Here is a 23,130-nt window from a genome sequence, read left to right on the forward strand (position 1 = left end):
GTCATTTCACCTCTCTTTTGGTGATTTTGTTTACTGTTGTGGTCATCTTTTATCCTTTTTCTCTTCTTCTGTTCTCTGTTTGCTTCTTTTATTATCAGGTTATCTGTCTTTATCCCTTCTTGTGATTTTTGTGTCATTTTGTGTCACTTAGTAGCCATTTTGCATTTTTATAGCCATTTTATTACATCATTATTGTCTCTCATGTGTTGCTCCTGTGGTTGTTTTGCTTATCTTTATATATTCATTTAGTCTCCTTATCTTTTTGTTGTAATGGTCTGTAATGTGTTTGTGTGTTGACATTTTTTGCTCTTGGTTTTTGTGTTTGCATTTTTTTTCTAGAGTCAGTAAAGTGTTCATTGCCATTATATAATTTGATGCAGACCTTTGCAGAGTTTCACGGCTTAATTCTACACAGCCTTTTGCTCTGTCTGAAGGTCTTGGAGTTGCGTCAGATCAGCTGCACTGACTGATGTTTTTTGTGAAATGTAAATATTGGAGTTTTTGCCAGGCCTATCTTTTCAGCTGTGGTAGAACCTTTCTGATAACATCAAAAGTTAGATCATAGCTCGTAGATCATTCAAGGTCAGACTTTTTTAGAGTGTAATGAGTCTATAAACTTTCACCCAGTTGGACAGAAGACGTTTTATCAGGAGAAGTCAAAGTTCACAAAATTTTCAGCTGCGTGTCTGTCTGAGCTGATTGGTTTGAACCTCACCTGATTCAGACAAAGTTTATGCCATGTCATACACAACGAATGCCGAGCAAGTTTCATCAGGTCTTTATTTATTAGCCATGTGTTGCTACAGTAAGAGTTCAGACATGCACCAATATCAGTACAGACAGGACAATGTTGAATATGTAACTGAAAACAACCTGCAAATGTATATAAGATATACCTGTGGAGCAATATTTCATCATGTTCCAAAAACAGAACTTCCAGTGACCAGATATTCCACTTTATGTGAGACTGGACATAAAGTGGAACCCTTACTTAAGCCCTTAACTCCCTCCTCCTATATATTCATATATTTAGACAATGTCACACATTTTAATTAGTTCTATTAGTTCTTGTTTACCAAAGTCATCTCCTAAAAGTCTCACAAAAATAAAACAAGAAAAATGTTGTGGATCAATGCTAGATTTGCCAGTCTATATGAATGAACACCTTTTCAACTCCAAAGATGAATACCAGACAGAACAGTGTTGTCCGTTTAAATATTCTGAACAACTGAACATGAGGTGTAACCCTTAGTAATTCTTTGGGTTCAAATTCACACAGGCTACATTGTGCCTTTTCCCCACATTTAGTTTCCTAGGATCTGGTCAACCTAACAGCCACTGCATAATTAAACTTGTTTTTGAAATAATCATTATTATAATTTCATGCAGAAACATTTTAGGTTGTTGAATACTCCCCACATGCATGGAAGAAGGTGATGTAGCGACCATGAAGATATGGAAAACAGTATGTTATCTGCATGTCACATTAACAGCAAAACAAATGATTGTTCACTGCAGTGCCTAACGTAATATTTAACAGATGCATAAAGCAGAATAAATATGTACTACAACACATGAAAATAAAAACATAACACCCATACCCAAACAATATGGAAAATCAGATGATAACACATGACTTTAGGTGACATGGATACATATCAATATCAGTACGTGTAAGTTCTGTAGATACTCTTTTTGCAATACATAAGTGCAGACTGTGCGTGTGTGAGTATACGTACTGTGCTAATATTTTTGATTATTTTTTGGTCATTTGTAGACCAAAATAAAATCAATCAATCAGTCAAAACACAGAGAAAATGGGTGAGAGACAGAAAACTGGGAATACCCCTTCCTAGGTCTGAGTAGAGGCGCACTTCATTACAACATGCCGACTTGATGACGAAAATAAAGGGCTGTTATCTTGTCCATAAAACACGATAATCAGTTCAAACATTACTGCATGTCAGAAGATTTGCTTATAGTCTGATACAGTTTATGATATGATAAACTCCTTTTGACAAAAAGCATAAAGGTCAACATCCATGTTGGTCACAAAAAACAATACTGCTTAAAATGAAGCTTTCATATAGCATTTTGCAACAAACTACATTGAAAGCAAGAGTACATTATTTGTCTACCTGCACTCATGGAAGACAATATTTTACAGAGAGATATGGAGAAAAAAATACAGAGAAGAGTTGAAGATTTTAACTTTCAATCCTCAAACTGAGTGGTGCTGTCATTTAGAAGAACATGCCAACGCTCAATCTTCTTGTCTTTATTCTTGAGGCATTCATACCAGTGCTTCAAACACTCTCCTTTAGCCTGGATGCCTAACTGACAGCCACCTGAAGGTAGAAAGGAAACCATTATAAAAGGTGAATGATTGTCTATTTCATTATGTACAAGCTTATTTTCTAAATTTATAATACTTGCAGTGGCAGCATGTTCACATCTGAGGGTTCCTAAAACAAGGCAGATCTATAGCTGTGGCCTAGGCTGTACTTTGAGAATTGTGTAGTGGTCAAACTGTGCTAAGATCAGTCAATGGTTTTCTGATAATTGGCCAACTTCTATATAAATTGCCTGGACAGAAAAATGAAAATCTTTGTGACACAGTCTAATAATGCACAGCATTAGGAGCTTACACAATTGACTGCATGTAAAAGACAGACACAGATACGTCGTCTTATAAGTGAAACCTATGCAAGAAGGGCTTCAAATCTTCGTCTTTGAACTCGCCAGCAAGGGGGTTCTCTGGTAGGAATAAAAGTGACGGTTATATATGTCTGTGGGCAAACAATTCTCAGCAGTTCCAAGTGAGTTCATGGCTTTTAATACTGGTTTAAAGTCATACTAACTACAACATTAAGTTCTTTTTATAGTTTATGGTACTTATTAGAGTCAGAAAAGAGGATAAACCAGAGCATTCTTATTAGCTAACATCCTGTGATTGACTAGTCATTAGAACACTCAGATCCACCCCTCACTTTCAACATCCAAAACACCATGGTGATGGCAGTTACAGCAGCCAGATTGTGGCTTCACGACTGGACTTAACTAACAAATACGTGATACAACAGTGGCTACATCAATACAGTAGTGTAACAAGTGTGTGCCCCCTTCCTGATTTCCTAATGTTTTTCATATTTGTTGCACTAACATGTTTTATATCATCAAACAAATTTTAATATTAGCCAATGATGTTCCGAGTAAATACAAAATGCAGTTTTTAAATGATGATTTCATTGATTAAGGGAGAAAGGTTATCAGAACCTTCCTGGTCCTGTGTGAAAAAAGTAATTGCCCTTCTTCTTAAATCATGAATTAATGTGATTAACTACATGTTTTAGAAAGTTGAGCTCAATTTCACTGTTCACTGCTGTCTACCAAAACATCCTGAAGGAGAATGTCCAGCCATCTGTTCAAGCTGAAGGGCACTTGGGTTCTGCAGCAGGACAAATTATCAGAGACACAATAGTAAGTCCACCTCTGAATGGCTTAAGAAAAACTAAATGAAGACTTTGGAGTGGCCTAGGCAAAGCCCTGATCTGAACCCGATTGAGATGCTGTGGCATGACCTTAAAAAGGTGGTTCATGCTTGAAAACTCTCCAGTGCGACTGAATTACAACAAGTCTGCAAAGATGAGTGGCCCAAAATTTCTCTGATTGGTAGTTATCGCTAACGCTTGATTGCAGTTGTTGCTGCTAAGGGTGGCCCAAGCAGTTATTAGGTTTAGGGCACAATCACTTTTTCATTCAGGGCCATGTAAGTTTGAATTTTTTCCCTCTCAATAATAAACACCTTCATTTAGAGACTGCCTTTTGTGTCTAAATTTGTTTGATGATCTGAAAAATTTAAGTGTAACAAACATACAAAAAATCAGGAAGTGGACAAACATCAATAAAGATATGTGATCAAAGTTATTAACTTACCAATAAAATCATTGGATTTCCCCATGTCATAGTCCCAGACTGAGATGTCAAGTGTTTTCTTGGCTAGCTCACCATGCTTAATTTCATAACTGAACTCCTATAACATAGTGACAGAAGAAAGTTTATTACAAAACTGTGAGTGAATTCTGGATGGGCAGAAAATGGCAAAATCCGCAGAAATGAACAGAAAAGACTCACCTCATTAAACTCTGGGTTAAGTGTCTTCTTTTTGATCTGTGTCTTGTTTTTAGCTTTCTTTCCCATGTCTGGCTTGAGACATCTATCAAAGAGGACAGAACAACAAAAGTAAAATGCCATTCCTTGGGAATGTAGTTCAAGATTTCTGGGAATGTTTATTCGCTTTGTTGAGCTCACTGACTTTGCTTGAAAATTTAACATCTATTTAAATGTTAACGAAGCACATTTCAACAGTTAAGTCAGATTAGCAGTGATAATCATAATCAGAAGTCTATTTTGAGTTTATTGCATATTTTTAACTTTGACGGGTCTAGGCTAGTTAACTTAAGAAACTGTCACTCCAGCTTCATATTTACTGAGGAGACAAGATGTGTTACTGATACTTTTATCCAATTCTTAGCAAAGCAAAGCAAAAAAACAAACAAATGAAAAGAGGATTTTCCCACTGTTATAGAGAATTTATCTATGTAGTGACAGTAGTGCAGATGCAGCTGGAAAAAACACATACACTTTGACAAATGGGTCAGAGTATCCATTGGAGTCCATGGCAGCCAGGTGAGCACATCGGACCACACCCACTATCAAACGACTCTGCTGGCTGTTGTACATCAATGATATCAAGATACGGCCCCTCTCCTCTGAGTTTTCAACTTCTTTCAGCTGTGAACACACATGCGTAAGTGACATGTACCAAATAACTTTAACATAACTAAATGAAAACTATCTCAACAAATTTGTCTTTGTAGTAAACACACTAAAATATGTCACTGGGATAAATCTCTACCCAAAAGTTCACCATGGAGTTCCACAGGGTTCTGTCCTAGGATCTACGTTTTAGTCTGTGATGGCTGGAGAATTTGCATCTGTCTGAGATGTAACTAGAAGTACAAATGAGGATAAAATTATGAACCCCCTTATGAATTTTTTTTTAAAGTAAGTTCTGTTAAATAAGTTCCTTCACATTTGATGGTCTTCAGCATGAATCTTGGTCTTCGGGCACCCCACAGATTTTACACAAATCTTCACATATCCTTTTTTCCTCATGATTCCTTCCACCTTGACAAGATTCTCTGTTCCAGACGCATTGAAGCATCCCCACAGTATAATACTCTTAGTGTACTCCTAGTGTGTTTCACAATGTGGATGGTTGTCTTTGGGTTGTGCACCACTTCCTTGTTTCTCTAAACATAAGCAGTGTCACTGTGGCCAAAGAGCTCTATTTTCAGCTCATCTCACAAAAGGATGCACGCAGTATCCAGCATCCATAATCTTTCTCCAGGCTGTGTTTACTTAGCAAATTTTTTTACTGTCGTAAATTGGATGATAACACTGATTTTTAGCATCATTTCACTTGAGACTTCATCTCAAGCCACCAGTTGCTTTCTATTACAGAAATGTTGGGATTCTCTTTTTAATACAGTAAAATCTTGAACCTACTATGTAAAGCGCCTTGTTCTTGCTTTGTTTATGTTTTTTATATAGTGCCAATATGCGTTGAAGTTTTTCTCTTACTGAACTTTTTTTTTTCTTCCTCATAGTTTTTGCCTGGATAGTGATGCAACCACTTTCATGCCTTATTTGAAAGATGATAAACCACAATTTGAGTATCTACTGAGTTTGTCCTGTTCCTAAAATCACATAGTGAGATATCTGTATAACTTACTGAAACTCATCAGACCAGTTTTATGTAAGATAATATGAGACAAAAGGATTACTGGGACAGAAAAAAGTGAGATCTACCATGGCTGTTAAATGAATATAACTGATGACAGAAAAAGTAAAAAAAAAAAAAAACACAAAAAAACTGATCAGTAACATCTATCTGATATAATTAACATAGTATGTGATCCGGTCATTGTCTGGCACAAAGGCAGTGCACAGCAGTGGTTAATAAGCAGTGGTAATACTGGGCTTCACCATAAGAGCTGAAGCCTGGGAATCTGAAGAAACTACTTTAGGCTACAGTACATATATACATACATCCTTCAGATAAAACCTGAAAATAAGCAAATGCAAGATACATCAAATAAAAGAACATAAGTAACATCACTATAGAAGATGCCTGTAAAAGGAACAGTGGCCTTAAGTATATTACCTGACTTTTTATTTGAAATTGTGTAATGTTATATATTTTACATTTACACAAATGTAGCTTATATGTTTTAATTTCTGTTTTTTAAATACGTATATTAACTAATGCACAGTGGTGAGATCTATGTGAAGGTCTTACATCATCTTCATAAAGAGCCATGCCACGGATGGATCCTCCTACAGCCTTCTTCACCTGTACAGAGAGCAAACCATCATCATTGTCATCATCATCCTCATCATGATTGAAGCTAGAGCCTTTATCATTAGTTTGTGTGTATAGAAGTAAAATAGGAAATGTCACTGTTCAAGGACTACTTCAGCATTTCTTAGTATAAAAACTAAAACCAGGGAAAACAGCTATTTAAGCACGGTTAAAGATCAGTAAGATGATGTTGTATCCCATTTCCATAGACCATACAAAACTTAAGGTGTCAAGCAGAATCCAGTCATACCGTAGATAATGCTTTCCTGTTTCCAGTATTTATGAGAAGTTTTTTCCCGGCTCTAACTTTTCAAACAATCCGTCAAAGACTTTCACTTCTACAATGTATGGCCTGCAAACTATATGGATAAAGTATTGGGGTACCTCGTAATCTTTAAATTCAGGTTTTGTCAGTGTGCATGCCACAGAGTAATGAAATTGGACACCAAGATATGCATACTTTTGTCCATATACACTATTAAGTGTATATGTATGCATAAAGTACAAAATAATACATTTTATCTCTTCAAGTGTCTAGCCATTTGTGATTAAAACATTCACTTTTAGATCCATTTAAGGTTCACCTGAAGTTTTCAAGGAATAAAATGTTATTATATGAGCACTATAAATAATAACTGTTTTAAAACAGCTGCTCTGGTGGTATTAATCCTACTAGAGGATCAGCAGACAGACCTATCACGAAATTGTACATACCGAGAGTTCCATTTATACTAGTGTTTTTAAAAGGGAACTAATACATTAGATGTACTCTTGGACACCAAAGTAGTTTTTGTCAGGGTTCCTGGGTGGTTCACCTGCTGTTTTCAGTTCATGTTCAGTTTATGTTCCACATTCATATTTCCCGCTTCACCGTGCCAGCCCTCTGTCTCAGTGTCATTAGCTCTACTTCCTGTTTCATTATGTTCAGCTGTGTTCTCACCAGTTCCTAATCATCATCATTAGCCAGTGTACTTAAGTCCTCAGTTTCATCCTGGTCTTTGTCGTGTCATTGATGTTAATGTTGTCTACTCCGTACGTGTGTTCAGTTCAGCCAGTCATTTCAGTTCAGCCAGCCATCTTATGTTCAGCTCACCTGCTCGTCATAATAAGCACCAGCCTCCACCTACCTGTGAGTCCAGCGTTTGGGTCCTCCTTTCCTAGCATCCACACACGACACCCCTGACAGTTTTGGATGATTTGTGGTTTTAAAAGATTCTCATTTGTTTTATACTGAGCCTTGGTGCAAGCTCTCAGTTCATTCACTATCTGAAACAAGCTGTTTTAACTCGCTCCCCCCTTAAATTAGATTTCTTTTGATTTGTTGTCCCTTAAGCAAGTTTAAACCGAAGCAAAACGGGACTTATGCAGCTATAGCCAGAGCTGTGTCCCCTTGGTGTCCCTGAGGTAACCACTTACACTGCAATGAGTAATCTTGTGGCCCAGACTGACCACATACCTACACCAAGCAGAAAATGTGAAGATTTCACTCAATTGCAAAAGTACTTTATGCCTTTGGAAGCAGCAAGTTACTAGTGCTTTACTAAAATGTCTAAGGAAAGAACAAGATAAGATGTTCTGAACTGCTTTGTCATCCTCTAAGATGCTGTTTTGCACCAAAATACAAAACAATGTGTAACCTTCATTTCAGATAATGTGTGACTCACAGTTTAAAAACACTGGCATCTCTTGTGATCTGTACTCATTTTTCCATCTCATGTACTTGAGCTGTGCTGTGAGTTCATCTGCCAGTGCTGAGTTAAACTTACAGAAAAACAGTAGCTAACTGTGTGCCTTATTAAGCAAACATTTAGAGCAGGTTAAACCCTTAGCTTTTGGCTCACATGTCAGGCATTTCAGCATCATTGTATTGTCGATTTTCCCCTCAGACTTACTGGGATCACTCTCTCCAAACAAACACTGAAGTTCTTCTTCTCATTAAATTTCAGTTTCTTGAGTGCCACTCGTGTCTCTCCTATGAATTCATTGTGTCCAAACTTGTCCTCGTCACTCACCGAAAGCCTGCAAACAACAAACGATGCACTCCATGAAAGCCTTTATTTTGATATAAGTAGCAAATCAGTGTTAAAGTATGTAAAAGTTGTTCATACCGGAGGGTTTTGCGTGACATTTCTTCATCTGTGATGCCATGGTAGACCAGGGTTTCATTCCAAACAGGATTCAAGGTGTTTTTAAGTGTCTTGGTACGAAGCTTATTAGACTAAAGATAAGAAATTCAGATGAATTTCCCAAGTAATAAAAGAAACTGAGGAATAACTGAGAACCAATGCCCATCAGAACATCAAACACTTAGCTCCAAGCAAACTGATTATTCTATTTCACTCAAAATGACACAGTACTGCTATCAGTGATGTACCTGCCAACCTAAATTTAAGGCTATGAGCATTAGTCAATTTGTTATTGCAATATTATATAATATAAGAGCATTTCAAATCAAATAAATTCACCAATACACCATCTTCTCAAACAGGATTATCATTAGGAGCTTTCTAACACTGTATTTACATTTATTGGGTCACATTGCGTACATCCCATCCTCCAATTTCATGATAATGTCAATCTCTGTTAAATTAATACAGTTGGTGAAACAGTTAATCAATCCTCTGCTGAATTTATAAATTTTCTTAATTATAAAGAAATGAACAGTCTTAATTTTAATGGAGAGAAAAATCCAGAAAAAATTCACACATTTTTTCTGTTTGCACATATTTACAAAACTCTCTGAATCTTTGCGATTTTTCAACTGCTCCTCGGCAATTTGAAGCTATGATCTCTCCATAGATTTTTTAAATAATTGAAGTCTGGCGACTGGTGTGGTCACTCCATGATCTTAATGTGCTTCTTCTTTAGCAACTCCTTTGTTGTGATATGCTTTGGGTCATTGTTATGCTAGAAGATCCATCCATGTGTTTTGGCTGAGGGAAGGAGGTTGTCGTCCAAAATTTTATGGTACTCAACGGACAGGTAATCCGTGTGTCTTGTGGCGCTGCAATATTTCATTTACAATTTAGTGTCTTACCAATGGTGTTCTTGGTGACTGTGGTGTCAAATGTCTTCAGATCATTAACAAGGTCCTCCCATGTAGCTTTGGGCTGATTCAGCACCTTTGTCATTATCATTCTCACCAGGCAAGATCTTGCATTGAGCTTGAGGGTGACCGATGGTCATTTTATAGTCTTCCATTTCCAAATAATTGCATCAGCAGTTGTCACCTTTTCACCAAGCTTCTTGCTGATGGTCTTGTGACCCACTGTAGCCTTAGCGCAGGTCTGCAGTCTTGTCACTGATTTCCTTTGACAGCTCTTTGTTCTTGCCCATGGTAGTGGGGAGGTTGGAATGGAAGAAACTGATTTTGTGGACACGTGTGCTTTATATACATAACAAATTGAGATCAGGAATATCTAAAAAATGATTAACTGATTGACTGTAATCTGAAAGCCACACAGGTACACAGCAAATCTGTGGGAGCCAGAATTATTGGGGTGGGGTGGGGGGTTGAATTCTGCAAAACGTACAAATTCAGCAGGGAATCAAATAATTACTTTCCACCCTGTATATAGGCAACATTTTGCCGGCAATTCTGCCATATTTATTTGTACATAAAGATTAGCTTGTTGTTTTTAAAATCTTACTTCTTAAATGAGTAAAATAAATAAGTAAGCATGTAAATACCTTACTGGCTCCAGGTAACAGGTGCAGCTTAACATATGGGTCTGCAAGTCCATTTGAGTCCATTGCTTTTAAACCCTGAAAAAAACAAGAAACACAATGCTTGGATTCATTCGAGATGAAAATATTATTATTATATTATTATTTTTGTTTGTTTTTATTGTTAACGTCTCTCTTATATCCCATTTTACCTTGTTCTGTCTTGTGTATACGCTATATTTAAATATGGATGTAAGTTCTAGGTTTGAAAATGAAGCCTGCCAGAAGTGTTTTAAACCTCCCAGTCACCAAAAAGAAGGCTTTGTGAAAACAGCCTTCAGCTCCTTTGTCTCAGTAAACATTTTTCTATTGATTTTATGGCCTTAATCAATAGTTTCAAATAACTTCAAATCTTCTTGAATACAACATCATGTTTAGTTTCTAAATTATGGCCCCCATTAGTGTCTACAGTGATGACAAAGCATTGCATGCTCTATGTGACCCACTTTGAGATTGACAAGTCTCAAAGTAGACTCAGTCTCTGTGCTTGTAACATCGGGTTTCAAAATGCTCAGATGGCGATGGTGAAAACATTAAGCTCCTTATTTCTTCTTGTCTATTCTCATTTGTTCTTGACATGGCATGTCTTGTCCCAATTGTCCCTTCTTGTTCTTCTTGTCTCATTTTGTCCTGTCCCTTATTAGTTTGGTTGGACCTGAGGTGTTTTGTTTTGGCACATATTTTCCTGTGTTGTATTGTGTCCTTTTGTCTTCTCCTTTCAAGTACTCGTTTACCTCGTCCCACTTTATCGTTTTTATGTTGTCGCTTTTCCAGCCATCACCTTAAATGTTTTGTTTTGTCTTATCTTCCATATAGTCTGTTTTTATCTTGTCTAATCTGTCTGTATAATATTATTATTACTATATCATTTCCAATCTTCATTAATAATGGATTGCATTTATATAGCGCTTTTCGAGACCCTCAAAGCGCTTTACAATTCCACTATTCATTCACTCTCACGTTCACACACTGGTGGAGGCAAACTACAGTTGTAGCCACAGCTGCCCTGGGGCAGACTGACAAAAGCGAGGCTGCCATATCGTGCCATCGGCCCCTCTGGCCATCACCAGTAGGCGGTAGGTGAAGTGTCTTGCCCAAGGACACAACGACCAAGACAGACAGAGCTGGGGATCTAACCGGCAACCTTCCGGTTACAAGATGAGCTTCCCAACCCCCTGAACCACGTCGCCCAAATTACTTATCTTGTCCTATTTTAACTGATCTTTTATTTTGTGTTGTTATCTCATTTCTATTCATACATGTGTATGAGCGTTCACCTTAGCTTTAACAATACAGCAGTGTAGTGCATGGTTCTCCTGTTCATAGAGTAGACTGAACTCCAGAGATCCCAGAGTGGCTGTAAGAAACACACACACATACACGTTGCAAAAAATAAAAGTAATAATACATTTGTCTTCAACAAATAAAGGTTTTAAATTTTGAGGAATAATCTTACTGGCATCATCTGAGTCATAGTCATTGTTGTCTTCCTCTGTTCGATCTGGTGGAGGTCTGGAAGGAGCAGGGTTGTTGGCAGGTGGGTTAACAGGTGGACCAACTCTGGAGACAGGCTTATGAGATGAAACAGAGCCAGAGATAACAGGTGGTCTTTTTTCCTCCACAGCTGGAGGGGGCAATGTTTCTTGTCTTTCCGCGTGATGGTTCTCCATACCTGCAGCAGGTACTTGAGATTTTATAAAACATAATCAGCAGTTAACACAATCTGAAGTGTCTTTTTATGTATCAGTGTTCATTTGGAACATTTAGAAATTAGCCTTGTAGTGCTGGGCTTATTCTTAGAAGGAGCAGTGTGACTTTACCTGAGTTAGGGGTTGTGTGCTCTGTGTTCGCCTGAGGTGGTTTGGAGGCTGACACATGTCTCTCTGTCTTCATTACAGCGGCTGGATGGGAATGACCCTCATTACAACTGTCAGCTGTTGTTTTTGCTGTCTGTTCCCATTGTTCTGATCCAAAAGACTTGTGCTGCTGTGACTCTGCAATACGCTCTGGGAGTCAAAGTAAGATTATCATCACTGTTAGAATAACAACGACATGCTTCACTTCAATAGATGCATTACCAAATGGGACTGCCAGGTCCCCCTGGGACCACTAATATTTCATGGTGGAAAATTACAACTCAAAAAGACAGAAAATAACCACAAAGAAACCAAAAATCCCCCCAAAATTAGTAAAGTGGTCACAAAGACCTTAACTACCTCTACCTTTGACACATTGCACCATACTGCTTCAGCTCCTCATGTGGGGGGTGGGTGCAGGACCAACCAGAGCCAAGCTGGGCCCTGTGGGTTAGGGCCTAGTCACCAGCACTCTCCCCCAGGTCTGACTCCAGGGGACTCCCCAGTAACCCTGATCCAAGCAAACTGCCATTGCCATGCCATTGATATCTTCTGAATTGTACTTAGTTTGGCCCTCACCTCAGGTGAGCAATCAGGTTGCTTTGGGAAACCCAACCAGAGACAAATTGCTCTGGTATCATTAGGGATCAACCTCTACCACAATAAGGTGGCAATTTTTCCAGTTTTTTTTGTTTTGTTTTTTTTGTCTGACAACACCTTCAAAAACAAGGAGATGCATCAGCTTTTAAATAAAAATAAAATAAAAGAAGCATATCTCTGGCATAAGATCAAAAGACAACTCGTATTTAGCTCTTATAGTCTTTATCAGTTCTTAAGAGGCATATCTGAAAACCCATGCACAAATGTGAGAAACATTCACTTCCAAAAAGATACCGTATCCCCGATGTGATCCACTGTAGCCTGTTGGAGTAGAGCAGTTTTCTGTGCTCGACTGTCGAGGTCTGGACAGAGGAAGGGGGGCAGGCAGACTCAGTTGCTCTCTTCCTTTAAAGAACCAAGCTCCTGAACGCTTCTGTACCTGCAGTAACACAAAAATTTGCATCACTGGAATATTTTGTAAGAATGGAAATGGCTCACACGATTCAAACATGTGTAACATGTGTTACAGGGACAGTGCTTTGGCAGATATTGCATAGACTTACTGTGTTTTTAAGCATAGCTGAAGTCAGTTTCTAGTGGCCAAAATTTTTAACTCCAATTTATTTATTTAATTTGAATTCTTTTATTTGATGCAAAAACATGACCTCTTTGTATCTGCAGTATTACTGAGTACTTATTCTGTATGAATGATAGGAATGAGCATTTGTTTAAAGAGTTTGGGCTCCCCGGGGCAGCAACCTCAGCAAACACAGCATCGTCATAAAAACAGTATTGTGTAACAGTATTATCATGACAAAAGACTAATGGCAGACTAATGGCAAAGTGGCATAACATGGTTGGTGAATCTGTTCTTTATCATTCCTTTTCCTTCACCTCTATCTGTTCATTGCAGATCTGGCACAGCCACACAGGGCATGTCCTGCTGTTGCTTGAAATTCCACACTTGGTACACATATGCTGCAGGAAAGGAAAAATAGACATTAAGACATACTCGTGCACAGAGTTGCAGTGTCACACAGATATAGTCCTCAACGGCAGGTGCGCATAAAACATATATTTGTACAATTCAGGTAACATTAGTTAGATAATGAATGCAACAAGAAAAAGAATGTGATGTATAAGACCCTGAAATGCACCATGTATGTCCAGATTTGTTTGCACAAGGCCCGGCAGTTTTAAGAGCTGTAGAACAATATAGAAAACACAGTAAACAGCCAATGTGTCAGCTATAAGAGAACATAGGAAAAATGTACAGAAAGTATTAAAATAATATCCCCTGTGATATCTGATTCTATTTGACATTATTGGATCATGTGAACTGATGCATCAGTTTGTAAGCTTTTTCAACCGAGTCGTGTCACAGTGCTGGGATTTTTGATTTTTACTTAATGTTTATTTGATTAATTGTGCTTTTACATTTCTGCTCTAGGCACAGCCGTTTTACTTTGGTAAATGCTTTTCCTTATGTGTATTTTGTTGTTTTCCTTTCTGTCTTTGTCCAATCCCCTCCTGTGAGTCCGTAATTGTTTCCACCTATATCTCATTTTCCACTCAGCCTTGAGTGTGAAGACATGAGTTTCCCTCTGTACTTGCACTCCCAGGTTTCCATCTCTGCCTTTTTCAGTTTAAGGACTTTGTATCCTGTCAGTATTTTGCAGCACATTTTGCTCACATCCTTTGTGAGTTTGTTAAATTCATTTTGTGCTGCATTTGGGTCCTCTTTTGAACTTTTAGGCCCAATGTCCACTGTCACAAATTTACAGACATTGAGTCATGTTTCCGTTAAAACCCGGGAGGATTCAGGACTGTCCCACTGTCAAATCATCAAGTGCATGAGAGCTCCCTGCAGTGTTGGCAATATGGGTGGGGCTTGGGGGACCGGGCTGTCCAAAAAGGTTGCTCTGCACCCTCAGCTAAATTCTACTGACACACTTTTACAGACATAAGTAAAATTTGTTCATATATTTTGGTAAAGAAAGAGTTGAATGAGCAGATCAATAGTGAGTCATTGCAGTAACAACCAAGCTTAGGTTAGTGATGCAGTATTAGAAGCTTAGTGCAGCTGCAGCGACAGTAAACTAGTACAAAGAAGGCACTGACCCCACCAGGGTGAGGCAGCTTTTATGTTTTTCAGTGTGATTTCTAGCATGACCTCACTTAAAAATGTGCGCAAGTGCATTGAGGACCTGTCCTAGTGTAATGACTTCATCATTCCAGTGGTGCACTTTGACAAATTTCTCTGCACTTTTGTATTTCTGCCAACATTTCTATATGGGGGCACCACATGCCTGTTTATACTATTCTTTATCCTTCAATTTGTTTTGCCTCTTTAGCCCATAAAGGTGGTCCAACGTTTAGTTTGTAGTACTGTTTTAAGTAAAAATGTAACTGGTTTCCTATTGTTTATAAATGTAAGCAAACATGACATATGAGTGCAGACTCGGATGTACAAGTAGCATGTACACCTCTGTCTGTTTATTTCTTATATGACAAAGTAAAGTGACAGAAAAGCCAGCAAACCAACATGCCCCTCGACTTTGCCAAAGGAAATTGCATTGCACTAAATATGAGGTTTGAAATGCACATAGGAGGGGCAACCAACCTGAAAGTTGCAAGAAAACAGAAATGTATCTGACACTACAAGTATGTAGCAGATAATGAAGTGATTTAGCTTGCCAAATAATTTAAACTCTAAATATGATCCATGATACTAACTTATTGCCAATGTCAAATAGTGTTGTTTAACTGTCAGTTAAATTATTTTAAACCATAAAGCAAATATGTGTAACACTGCTATCTACAATAGCTTGAATTGTGGCTTTTAGCCAGTTAGCTGTAACTTAGCTGTGGTGCATAATGTGTGTTTTTGGGAATGACTTTTTCATCATCTCTAAGTCAACTTCATTATACTCAAATATAAAGTACAAACTGGTCTCCCGTTGTTACACAAGAAACATGACATACACTACATAAGTGCAAGGTGGCTGTGCTAGCTACTTTGTGTGTGAACTGCACGCAAATAGGAACAACACCTGAAGGCCATGGGATATCTTGTACTGTATATCATTAATCACAAAAAAGCACCAATGGTTTCCCATATATATATCATACAATATATATCATAGGAAAATTAGTATAGAACACAGGAAACAAGAATTCTGTTTAGGGGGTCCTGAATAAGCTTTATTTTTGTTTTTCATCTTTTGTGACGTGGCAGATGTCCAAATGGTTGGTTATCACTCATTTAATTAATGTTTAATATCAGATTGTATTTTAGTATACATGTTCAATTATATAATTGACCAGAACTTAATATTAAACCCTAATCGTTTTCTTTACATTTGTTTCAAACTGGTGTCGCCCTTTTGTGGCTTTATGGGTCATAGTGACTTACAGTAATCACCAACTGAACTCTTCAACAACTTAAATGAATCAAGAAATTGCACTGGTTACTAAAAATGTCACATATATCTCTGAAATACCGTTAGGTAGAAGGATGAAGTAGAGCAGAATGTTAAAGAAAAGGTAACGAACCTGAAAGTTGTGCTTAAGTATAGTATTTGAGTAACTGTTACTTTCCCAGCAGTGGTAAAGAAAAGTCCAGTCCAGGCACAGTCCCTTCAACCCCTATGAACAAAAAAAGTAACAAAATCCACCTACTTTTTTGCACTGCACACAGAGGACAGCTGTGACCCCCTGTGGTCCAAACGACGCACCACACAGCAGACAGCGCATCTCTCCATCACCACACGCTGTCTTCTTGATATTATCCAGACGACTGGAAAGACGCCTGAGAGCACATGCAAATTATTATCAGCACAGGTTTGACACCAAAAAGTTGTTCATCTCAGTGAGCATCTGTGCATGGTTGGTGATGTGATTCAGTGCAACAGAGACAACGGTTTTCCATCTCACTCAATCCTCTCTTGCTCCATGGCCTCCATCATAGCTGCCCGAGCTAGCACACTGTTGATGATCTCCTTCTCCTCATCTGTGAGCTCCTCCCCTGGGGCGCCGCCAGGCATGTTCATCGTCCACCTAATTCTGCTGAACCCAAAGCGCGCACACACAAACACACAGAACAGACACAGAGTACAAGTGACAAGCAAAGTGAAAATAAGATTCAGACAAAAGACCAAAACATCCAAAAAGTGCCTAAGTACACATCACAGCTGGAAACATGTTGGACTTGAAATAATACTGAGCAGCTGCAGTTGTTTTCATACACAATAACACAAATGATGTCTAATTTTTATTGTGCATCTTGTGACCAAAACCCACATAAAATAAGCCTTTTAATTAAGAGTGATCTGTGATCTGAAATCTGTTAAAGTTTAAATGGTTCACAGATTCAGTGACAAGCCAGTGGGGATCAGTCACTTTTCTTGCAGGTCGTACTCTAAGCTTGCTTCACATGACCTGGTCATTTTTTAAACTAAAGCTACGGAGAAAAGGCCAACAGAATATGCTTAATAAATGTAGTTAATTAATTAATCAGTTAGAACATTTTGGGACTGTTCTATCATCACATTTAATCCTACAAGATAGGATTGAAAAATTTTTTGTTTTATTCCTTGTTTATTTTTTCAGCTGCCAAAAAAGAGCATTTCCCCCACTGAGGGTAAATAAACTGGTAATCTAAGAGGTTCAGCAGACATACAGGGGCATTTCCAGGATTTCTTGTTAATGTTGTAGCTCAGTGAAGACCAAGAACAAAAAAGGGGGGAGGCCCAAATAAGATTATGTGACACAGCACCAGTGTTAAGAATAACACATTACAAAATAACACATTATACCCATTACTGTCATTACAGTAATGTGTTACAAAGTAACGTTACATTACATTTCTACAGTACTACAGTAATTTTTGTCGTTACTTGTGCTACAAGGGTCCCTCAGTTCTCTGCACCCTAGACTGAGAGCAAGAAAAAAGAACAAAAGATCAAACGTATTTCTTCCTGCACACTATAATCAGCTGATTTCAGTTTGTGTGTGGGAGGAGGAAAATGGTGAAGCTGGATGGATGGATGCTTTTATAAGCAAGCTTATCCTAACATATTATGCAACAAATAAAAACATTTATTCAAACAAAGGTCTCTGTACCAGGATCAGGAGATATTACAGAATATCATCTTCCACCAATTTGGTCACAGAGTACATAAGTCCACTCAGTGCCAATGTGGATGCTTCATATCAGTGTTGTCAAATTAAGACTAGCTGCAACCAAGAATCCTGCTGGTTTCTAAACATGTGTCTTTGGCATATGGCTGATAAGAACTCTCTTAAAATTTCATTACAGAAAGTAAATATCTGGATTTTTAAACAGCTGTACTGAGACAAAGACAGACCAATAATTTAGTTTGTCACAAGATGACTGTCAAAGAAATTTTACTGGCAAAAAAAGATACCACTTGTGCAAATGCTGCTGGATGGTTGGAAAACCTCTGGCATATTCACTCGGAGAGCAGCAAAAATAATTTGGCCAATGAAAATCAAACTCATCAGTCTGTGAACTAAAGACAAGTGTTGGATTTTCCTGGGAAAGTGTCTATGGTGGTAATTTCAGTGACAGTGGGCTTTTCTGGCGCAACCCACGCTTGCTCTGAAAAATGCATGTCTCTTAGATTTCTGACAGCAACAGTGTCAGTAATGATATCTTTCCAAGATCGAGGCAGCAGCAGTTTTTGAAACCAGGCTGCACAGTTGGCCCTCCACAATTACAAGACCACGGGGCATAATGGGACATGGCTGGCTCCATAGCTGGACTGGCCTTGGCCCTCCACAATTACAAGACCACAGGGCATAATGGGACATGGCTGGCTCCATAGCTGGACTGGCCATCGGGCATACCAGGCGTTTGCCCGGTGGGCCGATGGTGATTTTTCGTTTTTATGGGCCGATGTTTTGTCAGGGGTTTTTGTAACGGTATAAACAATGAAAGGTGGTGGATTGGCCAGATGCTGGCCGATGTGTAAAAATAACTCCGTTGTTTGGTGGTGGCTGTGGAGGAGCTTCCACAGAGGCCAGCAGGTGGATGAGGGAAAGGGGAGGCAGGAGGAGGAGAGACCCGAGGCGGCCGCAGGTCCGAGTGTCAGGTGAACTGAACTTCAGGTAAGAAATTATGACCTGCAGTCTATCTGGGTCAGATATAAACCAAGTTTAGGTGTAGTTTATTTTCGTAGTGCTGACTTTTTACTGTCAGTTACAATAACTCGTACTGCGTACTAGCTAGCATGACGGAGTTTCTATACAGCTGGGTGGGTGCTATGATGTTACCGATAGTGAACTTTATTTTATTCATAAGGTTAGTTAGTAGAGTTGCCAACCATCCCGTAAAAAACGGAATCGTCCCGTATCCAGAGAAAATATTACGAGTTTTGTATTGAGCTGAAAAGGAACGCAGTTTGTCCCGTACTTCAGCTAGAATGGAAAAAGATACATTTTTTATTACACAGTTATTCTGTCTTTACGCTGCACAGCTGCTTCTTCTTCTCTCATTCTCTCCCCCTCCCTCTCCTGTTGCTACTTCAATCATGAAACTGATCAGTGATCAGCTGATCAGCTTTTCTCTCTTCTTTGTTTATCTCCTACTTTGCGCCAGAAAGAGGAAACCAGCGGATGTCGCGCTAAACAACAGCAGCACGTTTAAGCTTGATCAGCTGTTGTTAGAATTTATTTAATATTACTTTCTAGTATCAGCTGATGTTTGCTGGAGCCACAACTGTAAAAGCTGCTGGTCATGATATCGGTTTGGATATGTGGTGAGAGGGAAACATGAAGATGAAACCAGGAGATGTCCTTACTGAATCATCAGAGCTGAACAGGTGATGGAGAAACAGGTTTGCCTTTTAGGTGACATGAATGAGTTGAAGGGAAGTTATGAACTGTTTCTGAGAGACAAATAACACCAGGATCCTTTGTAGCTGACAGCTGGTAACTGTGCAGGGGCGGGTCTAGCAAAGTTTTGCCAGGGGGCCAGGTAGGGCATTAACAGGGAAAGGGGGGCACAAAGAAATACTTTTCTTTCTTATTCTCATTTAAAATGTCTAGCTTTTAATAAATAATTATCTGAATCTTACAACCAAAGTTTTTATCTGACGTAAAATGTATAGAAATCATACATATACCAACAAGACAGTGTACATCACTGTCACAACAGCGTTTGCTTTCATTCAAAGGCTCTATGGCTTTAATACCTGGTGGGCCGGTCTCTAGTCAAAATGCCCCAGCCGATTTTTTGTCCCAGTCCAGCCCTGGCTGGCTCTCACCTGAGTTAACATCTAATTGGATCTGATAAACAACCGTAGAAAAATGAAAAGAAAAACCTCAACATGTGGTCAGCAGGTCCCTCCATCATGTTTAATGTATTATTCTAATTGCCTGTGGGCATTTTCCTTCAAACAAAATGAATGTTTGTAGTTTCAGTGGATTTAACAAGGATTCATTATTCGTTATTCATTCAATCACCACAAGATTTCGTTAGTTATAATTCTGCTCTGTCCAAGCTGTAAAGAAAGCTTTGCACCAATCTATAACCTTGCAAGGTTTGATCAAGGTTATAGATGCTGCATATATAATTGTCAAACACATCCCTTTGGGCTACATGGAACTCAAATGGCTGCTTTGCTAAACCTGGGATAATTATAAGCTCAATTATAATCTACTTGCATCCTGCAGAGTGTTCTTGTATGCATATTATAGAGTGAGGCAAACCTCAGCAATATGACCTTTTTTTTCTTCTCTTTTGTTAGACTTCTCTATTAACCACGGATGTGAATATGTGCCCTCTTGTCTTGAATGTCTCTTCATTGTTGTATGTTTGCTCTTTTACTTTACTGAAATTAAGGTAGCAACACTGCATTCAGCAAATTAGTTTTTTATCAGGTAAAATGTTCATTATCCAATATATGGCAATCATTTGTGACTGAAAGAAGTTAAATCCTGTCTGAATTTTACACCAAACGCCTTTCCTGATGCAACCCCTGGTTGTGTCTCTGGTTGAAATTAAGCAAGTGGCCATTCACTTGCCAAGCAAATATGTAAAACACTACACTATGTCCAACAGATGCAAAGGAGCTCAAGACTCAACAGCCAACTCAAACAGTGTTACCATTAAGTTAATATGGTTGTGCCACATTCATAAACATTCACAACTCTGTATTTGGGGATGTACACATGGATCGTGTGGAAAACTATGATGATGCAAATATTTAATAAATTCATGCAGCTTAAAGCAACAATATACAACTACACCGCCTGTTAACATCTTCTCTAATTCACTTGAGATTATAGTGATTTTGATTAATATCATCTTACAATCTGTAGAATTTGATGCTGAAATAAGGAGAAAGACTTTGTCCTATGTGCAGAAAGCCAGTTAAAGCTTTTTGCTTTGTTTGTTTTGTCTACAAAGGAGGTGATTCGACTCATCTGCCTGTGAGCTTGATTTATTGTTTTAATGAAAAACTGCTCATTTTTCAACATGCATATTACATCTTATATTTTATTCATTTTTTTCCTGCTGGAAGTGCACTTTAAAAGTGATTCACAGAATAACTAAATGGCAAGAATGAATAGAACAAACTGACATCAATTCATATGAAGAAATTCAGAGTAATATATGTGACTGAGTGATATTTCCATTGAAAGCAGCTCACATTATTCTGCTTGTAAAGACATGACTGCAGGGTTTTCGCTGTCCATTCAACTTTCAGTGTGCCACGGTTGAAAAGGTACGCCTTTAAAAAGGTCTGAGAGGAGTTAATTTGGTTACCCATGATTTATGTGAGCTCGACCACACCTACTGCTATATTAGTGCTTCTGGCCATTAAAACCTGACTGTCTGCTGGTCCACAGGCACATAAATTCTGTACTTGTGCTTGAAAAAATGAGGCATTAATTGAAGCTGACTGCTGACTGTAGTAAGTGAACTGTTAGCAGTAATGTGTTGTTCAAGTCTGGACTGCAATGTGCATGCCTGAAGTCACTGTAGAGTAGCACACTCATTATCTTTTGACAAGAACATTCTTAAGAGAAAAGAATGACCTCAACCTCTTGCTTCTGGACCAACCAGCCATTTTCCTGATCCTGCAGACTGCATCTCAATTCCAAGTAAGTACAGAAGGAAAATAGTTTTGCTCCACAGTTAGCACATTTTATTGTCCAAATTCCAACTATATCTGCTACCTGCCTCATTAATGTCCAAGCATCAGACATTAAATCGGGCAGTGGCTGCTGAGTAATGCCTCACTTACTTCACAGCTGACTGCTTTTCTTCTTTCTCATCCCTTTCCTCTTCAAAAGAATATCCTGTCCCCAATGCATGTAAATGTCAGAGGTTGCTGTCATTGCAGACAATGTGGCAACCTGACAGATTGATATCTGCGACTTGGTGTGTGTGTGTGTGTGTGTGTGTGTGTGTGTGTGTGTGTGTGTGTGTGTGTGTGTGTGTGTGTGTGTGTGTGTGTGTGTGTGTGTGTGTGCGCTTATGTGCCTTGAAGGGTTTGAGTGAAAAACAAAGGTGGGGGGGTCAGGGAGAAAGGAAATGTTCAGAAATGGCAGACACTTTCAGCCCATGAGTCACTACACTCAGCGGGTAGCACACACACATGCTGTCATCATGAGTCAAATCACTGCAGTTACAGCCTGGACCATCTGCAAATAAACAATTTTTAGGCCATGAAAAAAATTCCTTTATAGCAGAAAATTAATTTGCACTTAGATTTTGCTGTAAAAAAAAAATCAAATGATCTGTATGAGTAAAGTTAGTAATATATCTCTATCAAAATATTTTGAACTGTAAGGAAATTAATTTGCATATGTGTTTGCTAGTCACAAAACTACAGTCAGCAGGTTGCAAGCTTAGTTCAGCATATAGAAAACAGCTTGCCTTTGAGCAAAACTACAAAAAAAATTGAAAAATCTACTTTGTTAAATCTGTTTCAAAAACGAAATGACTAAAATGTCATAATTTGCTTTTATGCTTCACATTAATTGTAATCAGGCTTGTTGATGCTAATGTAATGTGCTACTGGCTTCATATTTGCCATGCAAAGGCACCAACTATTCCATAGTTAGCATCAGTCAGTCAGACTACAGATAGTTATAGCAGAGAATATTGTTAATTTATACTGCACATAATAGATCACATAAATCATGAATTAGAGTTCCAATTGGTTGTTTCTCATCATCTCTGCATCATCACTCTGCACACACATGCATGTGCATTATAAATTGACCATTGAGAGGAGAGCTCACTGCATTAGAGAAGATCAATGTGCACTTGGGCTCTGCAGCAGGGCATGACACTCCTATCTGATTCTCAATGTCACATGCTAAAAAGGCCAAACTGCTTACACATGACAGCATGTCAGCATTATCCCTATTTTCACCCCATGCCCTTTTGGTGTGTCTCATATACTGATCTTGTAGCAGTGATACCATTACAACGGAGCTGCTTTACTCATAATTAAGCTGCACTGGTGGGTCTCCATGGGCCAC

The 23,130-nt window shown here is 38.5% G+C and overlaps 1 protein-coding gene across 3 annotated transcripts in view; it reads right to left on the bottom strand.

Moving 5' to 3' along the window:
• Nucleotides 1–762: 762 nt before the first annotated feature.
• rph3aa (rabphilin 3A homolog (mouse), a) overlaps nt 763–23,130 on the bottom strand; it is a 36,867-nt gene continuing 14,499 nt past the window's right edge. Inside the window, exons 2-16 of one of the 3 annotated variants that reach the window (XM_063477994.1) lie at nt 16,546–16,674; nt 16,291–16,420; nt 13,504–13,587; nt 12,904–13,048; nt 11,974–12,159; nt 11,610–11,837; nt 11,431–11,510; nt 10,118–10,192; nt 8,536–8,645; nt 8,320–8,446; nt 6,365–6,418; nt 4,643–4,794; nt 4,135–4,216; nt 3,937–4,033; nt 763–2,348 (exon numbers count right to left, since the gene is read on the bottom strand). In XM_063477994.1, the coding sequence (XP_063334064.1) occupies nt 2,215–2,348; nt 3,937–4,033; nt 4,135–4,216; nt 4,643–4,794; nt 6,365–6,418; nt 8,320–8,446; nt 8,536–8,645; nt 10,118–10,192; nt 11,431–11,510; nt 11,610–11,837; nt 11,974–12,159; nt 12,904–13,048; nt 13,504–13,587; nt 16,291–16,420; nt 16,546–16,674 (1,813 nt within the window). In that variant the 3' untranslated portion in view covers nt 763–2,214. Of the gene's footprint in view, nt 2,349–3,936; nt 4,034–4,134; nt 4,217–4,642; nt 4,795–6,364; nt 6,419–8,319; nt 8,447–8,535; nt 8,646–10,117; nt 10,193–11,430; nt 11,511–11,609; nt 11,838–11,973; nt 12,160–12,903; nt 13,049–13,503; nt 13,588–16,290; nt 16,421–16,545; nt 16,678–23,130 lie in introns of all 3 variants that reach the window. The other 2 variants (XM_063477995.1, XM_063477993.1) reach the window with 2 other exon arrangements.

The sequence above is a fragment of the Pelmatolapia mariae genome, linkage group LG7, assembly GCF_036321145.2.
Source record: "Pelmatolapia mariae isolate MD_Pm_ZW linkage group LG7, Pm_UMD_F_2, whole genome shotgun sequence".
NCBI lineage: Eukaryota > Metazoa > Chordata > Actinopteri > Cichliformes > Cichlidae > Pelmatolapia > Pelmatolapia mariae.